The sequence below is a fragment of the Amblyomma mixtum genome, chromosome 10, assembly GCF_055824585.1.
Source record: "Amblyomma mixtum isolate Tamu chromosome 10, ASM5582458v1, whole genome shotgun sequence".
Classification (NCBI taxonomy): Eukaryota; Metazoa; Arthropoda; class Arachnida; order Ixodida; family Ixodidae; genus Amblyomma; species Amblyomma mixtum.
Genome location: NC_143021.1, coordinates 102,226,298 through 102,244,336, shown reverse-complemented (window position 1 = coordinate 102,244,336; position 18,039 = coordinate 102,226,298). Strand labels below are relative to the sequence as shown.

General features: G+C 49.5%; 1 protein-coding gene across 1 annotated transcript in view; it reads left to right on the top strand.

The window, feature by feature from the left end:
* The window catches only part of LOC149326561 (uncharacterized), a 106,215-nt gene extending 99,920 nt beyond the window's left edge, over nucleotides 1-6,295 (top strand). The window contains exons 7-8 of the mRNA XM_089564615.1: nucleotides 4,965-5,190; nucleotides 6,257-6,295. Coding sequence (XP_089420741.1) covers nucleotides 4,965-5,190; nucleotides 6,257-6,295 — 265 coding nt within the window. The remainder of the gene's footprint in view (nucleotides 1-4,964; nucleotides 5,191-6,256) is intronic.
* Nucleotides 6,296-18,039: the final 11,744 nt, after the last annotated feature.

Here is an 18,039-nt window from a genome sequence, read left to right as displayed (position 1 = left end):
GGATGCCAGAATAATTAATATATGACCATCAACTCAGTCAAACAAGCAACGTCCTTGTTTGTAGATTCGTGAACAGGCTTCTTTAGAGAGCTGGAGAGATCTGCTGCGGAGGAAAATATAACGTACATGTGCTTCTTTAAGGGCGGTCTGCTCGTTCCTTGTTTTCCATTTCTATTCAGCGCCGCTTCGGCCCAAGCACCATCCATAAATGCCAATATACCTGCAGTAAAATTTGGTTTCTGTTGCTATTAACAGGACGAATCGAGCACTACGATGCAAGCCTGCTCAGTGCTGTACGTTGCGGCGTGAATTCGATGCCATCGAGTCGGCTAGTGCCTTCGAAGGAGATATGGCGCGTGCAGTAGACGCTGACTCCTGACCCTGCTCTCATTTGCAGGTAGACCTGTTTCCCAGGCTTGAAACGGCGATCGGCTATAGCGTGTAAACCAATTCCTTGCTGGCCAGATAGTTCATCATGCCTCGCCAATTTACTTTTTTTCTTGCTCGCTGACGTTCTTCTCAAATGCTCTCGTCTATCGCCGCTTCGGTCTCGTAGCTTTGAGTGTTTATTTGGCTGTTCGCGACACACTGATGTTTAGAATGAACAGACATAAAACTGCAGAGAATGTTTACTACATTCGAATAACTGCGAAAGAGGAGATTTGTGCTGCGTAGCAGATGACGAGCGTGCAGCGCCGCGGAACGCAATGCTCGCACTTCGCGAGCTGCGAACAGACAACGATTGTGTTCTCGTTTGCTGCCCATCGGATAAGCGCTTACGCACTAATATAAAATGAAGAGCGGAAAAGTACTAACGGCGGTACTTTAACTACACCTGTGCTGTTGCACCTTGCTTTAAGTAATTCTCTATCTCCGTCTCGGTGGATTGATGTTACGTCGTGCGGCCTTAGCATCGTGACGTTGTTATGTAACCACATTTAGAGATTTCAGCCGCGCAACTTGCGCGAAGATCATGATGCCATTTCAGGAGACATATGGACGCCCTCTGCCGCGGGTACCTCGGGAGATCTACCCACAAAAGGCAACACTTTCCTAGCGCCATGTACACCCCGTTCTGCTGAAATAAATTCTTCGTCAGCTTCAGGCCTCGTTCATCTCCTGTGGGGCAGACACATGGAGGCTATGGAAAGAAAAATGATAGCTGTAAGGTTAAGAGACCGGAAGGAGGCAGTGTTGGGGAGAGAACGAACGCCGGCTAATGATATTCTAGTAGAATTCAAGAGGAAGAATTGTGGTTCGGAAGGTCATGTAACACTAAAGCAAGATAACCGCTAGAACTTAAGGGTAACGGAGTGGATTCCAAGAGAAGGCAAGCGTAGCGGGGGGCGGTAGAAAGTTAGGTGGGCGGATGAGGTTTAGAATATTGCGATGGTACGGTGGCCGAGTTGGCAAAGAACAGGGCTGATTGGAGAGACATGGGAGAGTCCTTTACCCTGCGGTCGGCGTAGTCAGGCTGATGACGATGATGGTGAGGAAGGAAACCATTGTGACCCCAAATATTATATGCCTTGAGGAGATATCTCAGAATATTATTGCTTGTACATCTTTACTATCTGCATCTACCTCTATGCACTCACTTGTGACATTTCTTTGCGGTGCGAACTGGTATTAAAAAAGGAAAAACTGCAGTACCTGGCGTAAAATAGAACTAAAGTGGCTGTTTGGGTTTGTTGGTGAGTTATCATGGCTAAAGAATGCAGCGCGAAAAGACAAGGACAAACGAAGAAGTGGACAGGACAGGCGCTTAAGGACAGCGCCTGTGCACTTCTTCGTTTGTCCTTGTCTTTTCGCGCTGCATTCTTTAAATATAGAACAACGTACTGCAGCCTAGAGATATTCCTTTCCCCACGCCCACAAAAAAAAAAACTTACAGAGGCACTTGATCTACTGACGTACTTTAAATGAAAACTATTGTTTTTTTTTCAATTATAGTTTAAATGAAAACCGTTGTTTTTTTTCAAATTATAGTACCCTTTTATTTTATTTTTAGTTTTATTTTTCTTCCTGTCGGATGACACTTCCATATAGAGCTATATTTTGGCTCCATTCGGTTTGCGCTACTCGGCAAGCCGCGAAAGCTGCTCTCGCTTAGTTTCCAGAGATGCCAAGCGTTTCTTTCTTGAAGCGGCCACAAGCTCCTGCCACTTCGTACCGCTGCATTTCCTTCAGCATGATTCTGGCCGTTTTGTATGCGACAGCATTAATGGTGACAAACCAGTGTAATTGCGGCCATCGGCGATGTGTCGAAGATTTCTGGATTGCACGAGAGTATCGTGAGGTCACAACCGCATGAACTCGCGGGGGCAATTCAAACACCCGTCAATGAGATCACCCTGAAGACGTCAGCATACAATTCCTCAATGTTCTGTAAGGCCGCAACGTCATGCCATCACTTTTGTGCAGTGTCTCTGAAAAAAAGAAATCAGCTGAGGTAACATAAACAATGGTTTAGCCGGAACTCGAACCGCTGCCGCTCGGCAACTCAGGGGCGCTTTTTTTTCGTTATTGCATAGAAATAGTGCCGAAAAGCGAAATGTAAGCACGCTTACGCCACAAAACACACACATGTATCTAGATAGGGGAGCCAGCAAGGCGACTCTTGCAGGGCAGCATATATTCCCCGCACGAAAGCGCACTGTTCACGAAACAAAGATTTCGACGAACGGGGTGATTCGCCGTTGCGGTCCCTCATGCGGCTCTTCGCGAGGCCAAATAGCCCCAGCAGCATCAATAGACCATATGGCACAGCACAGCTTTTATCCATAGGCAAAAAACAGATGCTATAGGGTGTGATGTCAAGGTCCATCTAATTGTTCATTGTAATATGTCCCAGAAGAACACAACATCAATGCCCCGGTTCGGCTTAAGTTAACAGAGCCGTTGTGTGTCCTATGGTAAAAAAATAAAAGGTATTCAAACTATGAAACAAAAATACAGCAGTGCCCTAAATGCAACCAGATATTGAAACAGTATCACAAGTCGATGAGGAGACTCAGTAATGCTTTCCTTGGAATTTTCGCACTCTTCATATGCAGTAATTCTGGACAAAAGCATTTTTCAGCGGCGAAATCTTTTATCAACGCATATTTTTAATATATTGTAAGATTTCACTGTAACAATCATTATATCTGCAGATCACCCAACGGCAGTCTTGCACTTGTTTTTCTATTCACGGTTTTGCAATCGTCAAAAGCGTTGCCCATTTCTTTTGTATGGCAGTCTTAACTGTTAGATGCGATCGATGGAAACACTTTAAAATAAAAAAATTTCCAACATATCAAAATAATGTACCATTGCCTTCAAGTGATCCAATTAAAGTGTCTTACAATTTTCAAATTTTGGAATTTTTTTCCCGCGAAACCTAGACATTTAGTAAAACACGTTGCGGGGCTAGTTGGTTATGCATTTTCTTTCGTTAAAATTTAAGCAGCGCTAACTTTTAGGACGAATACACAGAGGACATGACAGGACGGGCGCTGACTCCAACTATGTTTATTGAAGACGTTTTTCGTAGAACATATAAGAAAAGACGACCGTGAGCGCATGCACATCTGCGACAGACCACAAAAGGAAAGGCCAAGATGACCAAGATGACAGCAAAGGTAGATTAATGTGGGCGGCACGCATTTCGTCCCTTATTTTTAAGCAATCTGAATTCGCTGGCATGCAGGAAGACAGAAGTGGTGCTGACACACATGTCGCCTTTTGCCTTGATGAAAAATGCTGCGGATAATTCCCGAGCTAATCTATCTTTGCTCCTGGTTAGAATTTTGATTTTGTCAAGCCGTGGCTCACAGTTCTCATCGTTTTGGTCCTTGCAAGAACGGCAATGGGCGTGTAGATTCAGGCATGAGTCTGATGCGTTTCTCATACTTCGTTCATGTTCCCTGGCACGTTCGTTGACACAACGCCCTGTCTGGCCAACGTACACTTTCCCACAAGAAAGGGGGATCCGGTGTGCCACGGGTGTGGTCTATGAGATCCCCGTTTCTTGTGGCAAAGTGTACGTTGGCCAGACAGAGGGATGTGTTAAGGAACGTGCCAGGGAACAAGAACGAAGTTTGGGGAACGCATCAGACTCATGCCTGAATCTACACGCCCATTGCCGTTCTTGCAAGGACCAAAACCATGAGAACTGTGAGCCACGGCTTGACAAACTCATAATTCTAACCAGGAGCAAAGATAGATTAGCTCGGGAATTATCCGAAGCATTTTTCATGAAGTCAAAAGACGACATGTGTGTCAGCACAACTTCTGTCTCCCTGCATGCCAGCGAATTCAGATTGCTTAAAAATAAGGGACGAAATGCGTGCGCCCACATTAATCTACCTTTGCTGTCATCTTTGTCATCTTGGCCTTTCCTTTTGTGGTCTGTCGCAGATGCGCATGCGCTCACGGTCGTCTTTTCTTATATGTTCTACGAATAACGTGTTCAATAAACATAGTTGGAGTCAGCGCCCGTCCTTTCATGTCCTCTGTGTATTCGTCCTAAAAGATAGCGCTGCTTAAATTTTAACGAAAGAAACCTAGACATGTACGCATTTACCGGCTTTCCTAATAAAACTTAGTTTGTTGCTTCTTTTTCCTACAGCGCAGTAACATACTTATGCCCCATTTTGACGGAAAATTACTTAGAAAAGTAGCGCCGAACCGGGACAAAATGTTAAAGAAACATAGAGGATCAAGTGGTCGTATTAGAATTATAATTTGTCCAACCGTGTAAACTGGCATGCGTTCCTAATGAAGTTAGCAATCGTCAGCGAATATGCAATAACATTCTAAAAAAAACATTCATGAGCGGCGCCAGCCGTTGTTTCGGTGTCCAGTGATATTTGTCGACTAAAACGCAAAATCGCTACTCAGTTACCGAACCAAGAGGCTCTCTCGGCGGCTGCGCCATGCTTGCCATCACACGGCGTCTACAGGGCATGTCTTTGTTTCAGGGTGTATGTGAACATCCACCAATCTAACCACAAGATCAGTAGGGAGTTCAATGTTGGCAACACGAAGAACGGTGACCTGGTCACCTGCAATATCCGGATGACTACGAAATACTTCTTGATATTGTTCTCTTTCTCCGCCAAGCCTACTCCAGTGGAGCCTGATAATGTATTCCACCTACTTCAGGTGGATTTCTCCGGCAATCTGACCGTGCGGCGCGCAACCTACGTAAGTCTGCGTGATGTGATAACTCAGTGCATGCAGCATATTGCAATAGTGCATTGTTACATTCTACAGCTCTCGGTGTGCTTTGTTATTATTAATGATGTTGTTAGAACAACAAGGTTGCGTTAGTTTGCTGTCACGCAGTCGCCTCACGAATTTATGCGTAAACCGTTACGTCACCGGCTGCTGTGGTCCCCTCTTTTCTACGGCACGATTTGGCCCATTTTGTCATAATAACATTAAACGTTACCTCTGAAACACGATGTGTCTGTGGGCAGCACACTGGTACTAGTTATGCAGTTCATTTGCCATCCACTTGTAGCATAAGTTCGCGCGAACAACGAGAATTGTCTAACAAAAGGTAAAAACAGCGCTATATTTAAAACAAACCACACCTAAAGACGGGCAAGACGGGCGCTGTCTTTTCCGCCTTTCTTTGTGGTTTGTGTTATATTTAGCGCTGCTTTTACATTTTGTTAGACAATGCTCCACCAAGTAGCCCAGCAAGATGTACTGTTGAGTAACGAGCTTGTCAGTGTACGGTTTGTTAATGTTAGATTTAGTTGTACCGCTAATGACGGGTGGTCTGGAATCGCAGTAATCGTCAGCCACATGTCCCCAACGCCAGACCAGTTCTATCCTAGTTCTCGGCCTATCCGAGTTGGAAGGTGCGCTAGAGGCCTCCTTGCCGTAGAGCGGCAACTGCACGTGCAAAGATGAGCTGCCACGGATGATGTGGTCAAAAAACGTCATGAAGTAAGGTAAGGCCACAGGTCTTGTGAGGCTGCCCGGGAAATTTTGCATTCAATTCTGTTCCCACAAATCTGAACTCTGGTGACCGACGAGTGGCCACGGTGCTATAATGTACGAACCAGGAACTACGTGTTTAGAATGCGTGGGTGAAAGTCAAGTCGGCAGCAAGAAACGTGTCTCTCTCTCTCTCTCACTCTCTCTCAATATGAGCTAAAGTGGGAAGCACTGTTGTCCAAGGTGTGTGCGGATGCTCCTTGGAGCATTGTCACATTTTGGAAGGTGTTCAGGCTGACAGGTTGTTTTTGCCTGCATGCAGAAGAGCCCAGGGACTGTGGCATCAGCTTGCCGAATGTGAAGTGGCGTCGTAGATGGCGCCTGTCGCACTATTGAAACTTGATGCTAGGACTTGACAATCTGCAACTGATGCGTGTCCTGGTATGCTGATGCCTCGGAAGGATGTACTAGAACAAGAGGTTGATGTAGATAGATTGTGGTCTCAGGCATGAACAACGAGGTCGCTAGGCAGCCTAGCAACTAGAATCCCCGGGTTGCGAACGAGTTTACTGTTGGCTGGTTCAGCTACATGAAAATTGACGGGTCGTGCGGTGTTCTGCCTGTCATCGAGCAGCTTGCCTGGAAGCCGGTGTAAGGCGCTACGGATACAGCGGAAACCAGTCGAACTCATCACGCTAAATTCTGAACTGCGGAGGCTCCGAGAAGGGTCACTCGCAGACCTGGGAAACATCGGCGGGCCTGGCTTAGGCAATAAAGCTCTTCGTATCTAGTTAATTCGACTTCCATTAATTCAGAGCATTGTCTAATTCACACCCCAAATCTTGGTAGCTTAAATGAAATTATATTTACCCGCACTCTTCTCAAGATCACTCCAACGACGCGTATTGTGTGTGCATTTGTGGCATTCACTGCCTAACAGGCAAGATATAGCTTTTAAAGACATCAGGAGTGAAACCAGATTTGTGACAATGTGCATGCGCGATAACTTCTTGTTTAGAGCGCTCATCCACTCAGAAATTACACGTGTATACTCCCTGGCGCTTCGTTAAAGTTATCTAGACAGGTATGTGGACGACTGCACTACTTTATGGCGTTCAATTATGATAAGTCGAACGCTTTTCGCGGCACTTAAATGAAATTGGAGAGACAATGGGGCTCGCATCAGCCCGAGGGGGTGATGACGCTGGTAAAAACATCGACACAAATGGCGCCTATGTCCAAACAAACTGTAAAGAGCCATACTCATCACTATGATCATCAGTTGAGAAGCTACGACATGATGTCCTCTAGTTTTGTGCGAAGCTCTTGCATTTCCTTACGTGTTTACATTGTTTCCGGCTCCTGGTCGCTGCCAGCGTTTTTTTGTTTGGGCCGCTATAGTCGTTTGCTTCACGCCTTGAGCACTGGCACATGGCAATTTGTTTTCGCGGTGTGTGCACGCCTGCTTGAGTGCGTGCGTAGATAGGAGTGTGGGAGGCTGCTCATGCCCGGAGTATTCCGAAAGGCTTATAAACTAGTTCTTCCACCCGTGTGCACGAACTGCACCATTAGGTGGAAATGTGAACAGATAATTATTGCTACTCAAAATTTGTCTTTAGAAACAATAAAAAGTCACATTTCATCCAGAAGTAAATTTTTGTTGCTGGATGTAAGGTGGGGTTTATTCGGAGAAGCTTCTTAACGGGAGCAGGGCCAACAGCAGTCCGAGGTCAGCTAGTAAAGACAGGAGCGTGCACCAGACGATGGCCATGCGGCTCGCACGTATGCCCGGAGTCTTCCTTACAATGATCCCAGGCACGAGCGTACGTACCTCGAAACTAAATGTACATGCCACGCCAGCAGTAGCGAATACGGAGGTGCGTGTAAATCTTGAAAAGGCCGGCGTTATCGCATTGCAAGTAAGCGCTTAAACATGAGCAGATATAGGACCGGCGGTGGTGAGGAATGACGAGGAGCCATTTTCGCACATCAGAGTGAGAATTCTGGCGATAAAGCAGGTTATCTCAGATTTCAAAATGTGAAGCTTGACGGCGCAGGGTTCGGGATGGGGTAACCGCCGATGGGTCGTAAAGTCGAGAAGAGCACGAATCCTGGGTTGCTTGCACTGTTCAGAACGCAGGTCACTGATGGTAGGAGACGGCGTAGTGGCTTCGATTTCACAGAGCCTGGCAAGTTCGGTGGGTAGCGGGGAGCGAGACAAGGTGTCGGTGTCCTGATGCTTGCGGCCCGACCGGTAGACAATTCGGATATTATATTGTAACAGTTGTTACAATGAAAGGGAGCTGCAGCGGCTGGACGAGGGCATCGAGAGCTGGAACGAGGGCATCAGAAAACGGACCTACACTTCAGCGTCGTCTACTTCTACCGATTGCGCTCTCTTTCTTCTTCTACCACGTGTCACAGCCCCCTCCTCTGCAGCATCGCACCGATGCGGTGCTACCGTCAGACAGAAGAGAGGGAAGAAAAAGAGTTCAAGAGTTAGGATGAATGGATGGAAAAAACTTTATTCTTAATAAATTTAAACTGTTCTTGACCCCTACGGGTCACTGGGTGCCGTGGTCGATCCTTGGTCCAGTATGCCGCACTTGACTGCTGCCATCGTGGCTCGGCGCACAAGAAATTGTTGCGCTTCCTCGCCCTCGCTAGCCAGCAAGTGCTCCCACTGCATCACACTCGGATTGTTTATTCTTGGCTCTAAGTCTGCTTTAAGCAGGTCCATGTGACATGCTATAGTGTAGGTTTGCCCTGACACCACGGACATTCGTCTGCATATTGTGTAGAGAAAATCTTGTGTAGTTTGTGCAGGTGTGGGTAGGTACCGGTTTGTAGTCTGCGCCACTCTACAGCCTCCTCTTTGGTGAGCCTTTTGTGTGGGGCAGGGTAGCGTTTCCGCTGACCCCTGTAATGATCGAGTATATCTGAGTACGTGCGGATAACTGGGTCAAAGGTGCCTTTGGTGCAAAGTGTTGAGTCTGCTCGGTTGACGTACCCTCGAGCTAACTCGTCTGCTGCCACGTTGCCCCTCATGTCCGGGAACCCACACTCTACTATGTTTAGTGTTTTTGTGTCTTCTCGTCGTGTGTAGAATATGATTGGCGATGCTGTCTATCTTGCCTCTTGTGTAGTTTCTACATGCGTGTTTAGAGTCCGTCACTACAGTGAGGTTGTGTCCTGTTGCGTTGCCGTGCGATATTGCCAGAGCAATGGCGGCTTCTTCAGCTGCTTCTATGTTTGGGTTGTTCATCGTTGCGCTGGTTATTTCTTACCCTCCTTCGTCTGTTACAACGACGATCGTTTTGCGTTGGTATCGGTACTTTGCTGCGTCCGTGTAGACTACGTTGGGATTGTCGCTCAGTTCCCTGGTGAGTGCTTGGACTCTGGCTTGGCGTCAAGAGTTACACCAAGAATCTGACATCACGGAATAGACTACATGCAGCCTGAAACTCAGTCGGGAGTCGCTCGCAGTTTGGCTTCATTCGCAGCACATGCACAACGTCGCTGCGCTTGCTGTTGTGCGATGAACGAGCTGTCGAGGCTGGTGCAACTTCGTACGTTACGTTGCTGAGGCGGCGGACAACAAGGTAATAGATGATGTAGCGGTGCAGTAACTTTTCGGACAGCCAGCGGCGACGAACGGGCGTCCAGACCCACACATAGTCTCCTGGATTGTAGGTAATGCTGCGGCGTCCAAGGTTGTAGCGGTAAGCATAGATCTGCTGCTGAGGGTGAATGCGGTGTCTTGCCACTTGCCGCGCTTCTTCCGCGCGCTGAAAAAAAGTTCACTCTCACTGTCAGGGGGGTCCACGGGTAGCATAGCCTCCAGGGGGGGTGGTAACCTGTCAACCGCGTCGTTTCTTGCTGCGCGGTATTATACGCGAATGTTGTGTATAGACGAATTTGATCCCATGTTCTGTGCTTGATATCAACATACATGGAAAGCATGTCGGTCAAGATCCTGTTGAGGCGTTCCACCGAGCCATTTATCTGCGGGTGGTACGCCGTTGTACGTCTATGGCTCTTGTGCGTGAGCTTGAGCACAGCCTGAGTAAAGCGGGCCGTAAATGCAGCTCCACGGTCAGTAATGATAGCTGCAGGAGCGCCATGCCGCAGTACGATGTTGTGGGCAAAGAATTCGGCGACTTCAGCAGCAGTACCGTTTGCAAGCGACCTGGTCTGAGCGTACCGTGTGAAATAATCGGTCGCGACCACAATCCACCGTTTTCCTGTGGACGACTTCGGAAAAGGGCCGAGGAGGTCTATGCCAAGTTGCTGAAAAGGGGTCTTTGGGGGTGCTATGGGCTGGAGAAAGCCGGCTGGTTTCAGAGGGAGAGATTTGCGCCGTTGGCAATCGCGGCATGTTTTTACGTATTTACGCACTGATAGTAGTAAACTGGGCCAGTAATACTTAAGCCGAATCTTTGCCAGTGTGCTACTGACCCCCAAGATGACGGCGGATGGTTCATCATGACAACGCTCCAGATTTCGGAGCGTAACTAGGATGGAACAACAAGCAGCAACGTCTCCTTGTTGCTGTCATAGTAGCGCTTGTATAGGACTCCACGCCGCAGAATGAAGGACTGTAGTCCACGACGGAACACACGAGGTACACTGACATTAAAACCGTCCAGATACTTAATGAGTGGCGCCAACTCAGAGTCAGTCCGTTGAAGCTGCGAAATACGGGACACGCTAATGGCAGAAAGAAGGCGGCAATCTTGGGTGATCTGTTGCGTTGCCGGCTCCACGGGCGCTCTTGTTAAACAGTCCGCGTCTTGATGCTGCCGACCCGATTTATAGACGACCGTCACATCGTACTCCTGCAAACGGAGGCTCCATCTGGCCAACCGGCCAAAAGGGGCTTTAATGCTGGCTAGCCAGCATAGAGAGTGATGATCGCTGACAACACGGAACGGTCGTCCTTAGATGTATGGTCGAAAAATACGCAGATCCCAGATGACGGCAAGACACTCTTTTTCTGTAGCCGTATAGTTCCGTTCCGATCGAGAAAGAGTGCGGCTCGCGTAGGTGATTACTCGTTCTGCACCATCCTGCCACTGTATGAGGATCTCTCCGATGTCGATATTGCTGGCATCAGTGTGGACATCAGTCTCTGCATTCTCGTCAAAATGAGCTAGTATTGGAGGACTTTCAAGGCAGCAGCGGAGTTCCTCGAAGGCTTTGTCTTGGGCACATCCCCATACGAAGGGTGCGTCATCTCGAGTCAAGGCTCGGTTAAGCTCGGTTAAGCTCGGCTCGGTTAAGCGAGAACAATCTTGAAAATAGCGACGGTAATAGGAGAAGAGGCCCAAAAAACGTCGGAGGGCCTTCTTGTCGTTTGGGCGTGGGAAATTGTATACGGCGGAAGTCTTGTCGGCGTCTGGGAGAACACCTTGTGCGCTAACAACTTCACCTAAGAAACGGAGCTCCTCGAAGGCGAAATGACATTTCTCTGGCTTGATAGTTAGCTGTGCAGACTGCAGAGCTTGAATGACAATGCGCAATCGCTGCAAGTGTTGTTCGAAGCTAGACGAAAAGATGACCACGTCGTCCAGGTACACAAGGCACGACTGCCACTTCAGACCAACTAAAACAGTGGCCATCATGCGTTGAAACGTGGCCGGAGCGGAGCAAAGACCAAACGGGAGCACCTTAAATTCGTACAGACCGTCGGGTGTTACAAAAGCCGCTTTCTCATGGTCTCCCTCGTCCACCTCGATCTGCCAAAATCCGCTTTTCAGATCTAAGGAAGAGAAGAACCTGGCATCTCGGAGTCGGTCAAGCGCATCATCGATCCGGGGGAGTGGGTATACGTCCTTTTTAGTAACATTATTCAGTTTCCTGTAATCAACGCAGAATAGCAACGTGTTGTCTTTGTTTTTCACCAGAACCACCGGCGACGCCTACGGACTTCTTGACGGCTGTATAACATCGTCTGCAAGCATTTCATCGACTTGCGTTCTAATAGCCTCCCGCTCTTTAGGCTAAACACGGCATGGACGCTGACAAACTGGTGGCGTGGCCGAATCGTTGACGATGCGGTGCATGGCTACTGCCGTACGTCCGACCTTGGTGCTCACCGCGAAGCAATCTTTAAAGTCAAGTAGCAGCAACGACAGAAGGTTCTTCTGATGAGGTCAACACCGGATTGATTTTAACCTTCTGAAGGGCGTTACGTGGTGCGGCATCGTTGTGAAGATTCATCTCTACGGGACACTGATTCGGCAACCCATCCACGTCGTGGAGGAAGGCGACGACCGTTCCCTTGGCGAGGTACTGAATTTCATTGCTGAAATTCGTCAGAAAAACTGTCGCACAGCCGTCATTCAGTTCTACAAGACCGCGCGCGATAGCCACTCCCTTCTCGAGAAACAGCGAAGGGTGACTGTCCGCAATACCTTCGTAGTCGTGAAACGAGTCGTTCCTCACTAACACCCTTTTACCCTTTTATTGGTCCTCTCAAAAAGGAGGTAAAAAACATAAAAGAAAGAGAGAGGATGCCTGGACCAGCAATGCTTTGCCAGGCTTAACGTCAATTCAAAATAAATGAAAAATAACTAAATGTTCCAAAGAAGAAAAAAAAATTAAGCGAAAAACAGAGCATTAAAAAAAACTCATAAGAAAAGAAAACAAAAGTCTCGTCATAATAAGTTTGACGCAGGCACACTAACACCAGCACACTGGACCATGGTCGCAGCACTACGTCGTCTTCGACAATACGCAGAGCGTTGACTCCTGGGTCTTCTGTGTAACTGTGCGCCACGGCTTGCTTCGTCAAAAATCTGACTCGCGCTTCGTGTAGGTCGATCACAGCATCGTTTGCGTGTAGAAAGTCGAGGCCCAGGAACAAATCTATCGAACACTGGCGCAAGACGACGAATTCACCGACGTAGACGAAACCGCGGATGCCGACTCGGGCTGTGCACCTTACGGCCGGGCAAATGAAGTGACTTTCCGCTGGGCGAATGCTAGGGCCCAACCATGGCGTCAAAACTTTGCCCAATTCCTGGGCGAGGGCGTGTTTCATCACTGAATAGTCTGCGCTAGTATCAAGTAAAGCGATCGCGTCAGTTCTGTATATTGTCACGCACAAATCAGAAGTACGCGTCGGATGCTGTCGCTACCCTGCCCCTGTGAGAAATCGGCGTATCGGTATGTCGGGGGCGGATGATCTTCAGTTTTCCCGACAGCAGTGGCCTTGCCTCCAGAGGTCGCTGGTGTTAGTTTCCCCGACGCGGACTCGGCAAGCGACGGCCAGCAGAGCTACTCTGGCGGCAGGGGCTGGAAGCCCGATAGCGGAGAGGTGAAGGCGAACGGGCCTCGCGCCTTCGGGAGTAGACACGGTTCTGGCACGCCCAGAGAAGCTGCGCAATCTCATGCGCTCGTTCGCCGTTCTGACGGCAGGTGTGTCGGGATGGAAACCGCGAAGGTCCACCTGGCGGTACGGGCATGCTCGGTAGAGACGGCCGGGCTTCCCACAGTGGTAGCTGAGAGGCCTGCGGTCCGGTGTACAACACAAATCCGACTTCCGAGGGCGCGGCCCAGCTGTAGCAGGTGCGGTTGCGGAATATGCGGCGATGTTACTCACTGGAGTCGTCGGGGTAATACCGTATCCAGGCACGTTTGCGTGACAGGTAGCGATGTTGCTCACGCCAGGCGTAGGGGAAATGGGACCGTAGCTAGTCGTGCGACGCACAACGGATGCGTACGTGGGTCTGAATTGAATCGGAGTGGCGCTTCGGGGACACGAGGTGCCTGCGCAACCTGTCGCACCTCATCCCTGACGACTTCGGTCAGCGCTGCCAGCGGTGCAGGCGCAACCTGGGGCAGATGGATTTGTGGAAGTTCCTCCCGGACAATTGAGTGAATTAGTTCGCGCAAGGTGTCGGCACTGCCGCTGAAACAAGACGAAAAGCCTTCGGGCACCATGCTGTTCATGTCCCGATTGTACTGGCGAGCCCGTTGTTGCAGCGTCATCTCCATCGTGGTCACCTCGGTAAGAAATTCCACCACCGTACGGGGCGGGCTGCGCACGAGGCCCACGAACGGCTCCTGCTTAACCCCACGCATGAGGTGGCGCAGCTTCTTCTCCTCTGTCATGTTGGGGACGGCGCGCTTCAAAGAACGGGCCATGTCTTCGATGTACATGCGCACACTTTCGTTTCTACGCTGACTTCGGGAGTGCAGCGCAGCTTCAGCCTTCTCCCGGCGGTCAGCGTTGGGTAACGTGGCCAGGAGACTTCCGCGAACCGTCTCCCAGGTGGGAAGGGTAACCTCGTGGTTTTCAAACCACCTCCCGGCAGACTCTTCCAAGGCAAAGTAGCCGGTATTGAGCTTGCGCTCGTCGCACCAGCCTGTGTCTCGAGCCTGTGTCGAAGGTCTCCAGCCAATCCTCAGCGTCTTCGAACAGGTCACCGTGAAAAGATGGCTGTGTTCACAGTGGGTGGCAAAGGATCGCCACCAGGGCTCTGGTGTCAGTGACCATGGCAGTGGGACTCGACGGTCGAGGCTGGATCGCCGCCGGGGGCCTGGTGTCAGCGGCCATTTCAGCTGGACTCAGCTGCCGAGGCTGCGTCGTCCTTGTTGGCGGGAGAAGGGGCATAAATTCAGGCGACTCTCCGCGGAGGCGGCGGCTTGGGCGCTGATGTGCCGGTGGGAGGTCCGTTTTTATATCGTAGGCAACTACGCAGGTCTGGAAGCATACCCAGCACTGCTCCACCAGATGGGTAGCAGTTGTAACACTGAAAAGGAACCGCAGCGGCTGAACGTGGGCACCGAGAGCTGAACAAGGGAACGAAGGCACCAGAAAACGGACCTCTACTTCAGCGTCGTCTACTTCTACCGATTACCCTTGAGGACCAGCGGACTGGAAAATGGCAGGGTTAATTGAAGAGACATGGGAGAGGCATTTGCCCTGCAGTGGGTGTATTCAGGCTGATGATGATGATGACTTCTACCGATTTCGCTCTCTTTCTTCTTCCACCTCTTATCCACGTGTAAATATTCTTGAAGACGCAGCGCCCACCGCGCCATGCAGCCAGAAGTATCTTTCAGTGACAAAAGCCAACAAAGGGCGTGATGATTCGTAAAGACGTCGAAAGGACGACCGTACACGTAGGAGCGGAACTTGCCTAAGGCCCACATAATAGCAAGCCACTCTTTTTCAGTCACAGAGTAGTAAGACTCAGCTTTGGTAAGTGTACGGCTGGCATGGGCAACAACCTGTTAATTGAAACCGTATTTGCGCTGGGCGAGCACTGCACCGAGACCAATACCACTGGTATCAGTGTGGACTTCAGTGGGGGGCCGCCGGATCGAAATGGCGCGAGATGGGTGGTGCCGTGAGGAGACGACGCAAGGTGTTGTAGGCGTCAACACCTTGCAAATGCACAAGCCAAAAAATCGACAATGGCGCCGAGCAGCTGAGTCTAAGGGGCAGCAATTGAGGCAAAGTTGAGAATGCAACGCCTAAAATCAGAGCACAGCCCTAGGACGCTGCGAAATTTCTTATTGGTGGAATGTTTGGGAAAATCAATCACGGCACGAAGTTTCGCGGGGTCAGGGCGTACACCGTCTATCTACAGAGCGTGACCTAAAATTGTCAGGTCACGGGAGTAACGGTGCATTTTTTTGAGTTCATCGGCAGGCCTGCGTTTGTGAGGCGTGTCAAGACGTGCTTCATGTGAGACAGATGCGTTTTAAAGTCGGGCGAAAAGTTAACTATATTTCCCAGGTAGCACAAGAATGGCTTCCTCTTGAGGCCACGCAAAATGATATTCATCATTCGCTCGAAAGTAGCAGGAGGAATCTTATGTTCGACGAAAACTCGTCTAGTCGGGAAGAAGATTCATGAAGTCAATAGAAGGAACGCCGACCAAAAGGTTGTTGTTTAATATGAAGACGAAGACGTTTCTGCTTCCATACGGAAGCCTTGATCACTGGGCGGAAAGCCCAAATCACATCGCTTAAGTGCGCTGCAGTAATCGCACCAGGCATCTTGCGTACGTAGGCGGGAGATTTCCTGCGTTGTGGTTAAGGGTTTTTTCTGTTGATTGAATTATTAGGGATTCCAGATATCGACTTGACAGCCAATTCTTCTCTCTTGCGATGACTGAAGCTTCTTTCCAGGCTATCTTGTGCGTCGCTGCTTCCACGTGTTCCGCAAGTGCATTAGAAGCAATCCTCTTGTTCCTGACGTCGTTGTTGTAGTCCCTCAATCGTCTTTCGAAGTTCTCACTCTCGCCGATATAGCAGTAGTCGCAATCTGCGCAGGGAATCTTGTAGATGACGCCAGGAAACTTCTCTTTCTTTATCTTGTCTTTGACAAACACCAGCTCGTGCCTCAGCTTGCACGCCGGAACGTGAGCGACGTGTACGCCGTAAGTGCGTAAAACGCGAGCCAGAGACTCGCTCACGCCCCGTACATATGGGATAGCAGCTCGGGCTCGGCACGGGGGACCAACTGGTTCTGACGGGCGTGATGACCGTTGAAGAACGGAATCTACGAAGTGCTTCGGGTAGCCGCATTCACTCAGTTCTCGGCGCACTTGGCGTAGGTCGGCATCCCGATCTTCTGGTCTTGGGCAGATGTTTTTGGCACGTCGGACGAGGGAAGCCACGACGGAGCGTTTTTGGCAAACCGGGTGCACGGAATTAAAATGAAGGTACCGGCCTGTGTGGGTGTCCTTTCTATAAACTTTGAAAGAAAGGCGGTGGTTACGGCGTTCGATCAAAACGTCCAGAAAAGGAAGACGGCAAGTAGCCTCCTCCTCAACCGTGAATTGAATGGAGTCTTCCATGCTATTGAAGTGATCTGTGAAGGCACCTAACGCATACTTTTTGATAATGTAGAAACAGTCACCTACGTAACGTACAAAAACTTTTGGGTGCGGTTCGAAGGTGGCCAGTGCACGCGCTTCTATTGCATCCATGGTAAGGTTTGCGGTTGTCACCGATATAGATGCGCCCATAGCGGTGCCGTGAACTTGTTTGTAGACTGCATTCCGGAAAACAAAGTAAGTGTTCTCAAGGCTGAACTGCAACAGCTTCAGGAGATCTGATGCTTCGATAGGGGTTCTTTCGCACAATCCGTCGTCATTCTGCAGCGTCCGAACGGCACACATCCACAGCCAGATCCACGGGTACGCTGGTGAACAGCGACTTTACATCAAAGGACGCCATGACCTCGTCGTCCTCCACCGTGACATCACGTACTTTTTCAATGAAATCGAAAGAGTCACATATGAAAGTCGAGCTTACGGCGTACCCGTCGCTCACGTTCCGGCGTGCAAGCTGAGGCACGAGCTGGTGTCTGTCAAAGACAAGATAATGAAAGAGAAGTTTCCTGGCGTCATCTACAAGATTCCCTGCGCAGATTGCGGCTACTGCTATATCGGCGAGAGCGGGAATTTCGAAAGACGATTGAGGGACCACAAGAACGACTTCAGGAACAAGAGGATTCCTTCTAATGCACTTGCGGAACACGTGGAAGCCGCGACGCACAAAATAGCCTGGGAAGAAGCTTCAGTCATCGCAAGAGAGAAGAATTGGCTGTTAGGTCGATATCTGGAATCCCTAATAATTCAATCAACAGAAAAAACCCTTAACCACAACGCAGGCAATCTCCCGCCTACGTACTCAAGATGCCTGGGGCGATTACTGCAGCGCACTTAAGCGATGTGATTTGGGCTTTCCGCCCAGTGATCAAGGCTTCCGTATGGAAGCCGAAACGTCTTCGTCTTCATATTAAACAACAACCTTTTGGTCGGCGTTCCTTCTATTGACTTCATGAAAGTAGCAGGAGTTTTAAATGCTGAAAGCGTCATATGACGGTAAAAGGCATGGCGGAGGCGAGAGGCATGACGGAAAGGCATGACGGTGCCATTGGGACTTGCCAATAACCGGAGCGCAAATCAAGGGAAGAGCTCGGCGCCTTGTAGACAGACAGGAGCGTCTTCACCTCGAGGTAGAGGGTAGATGTCCTTGCGTGTGTGTTATATTATTGCGGCGGTAATCGATGCAAAATCGAACGGAGCCATTCCTCTTCTTGACGAGGACAATCGGGGAGGCCTATGGGCAGTTAGAAGG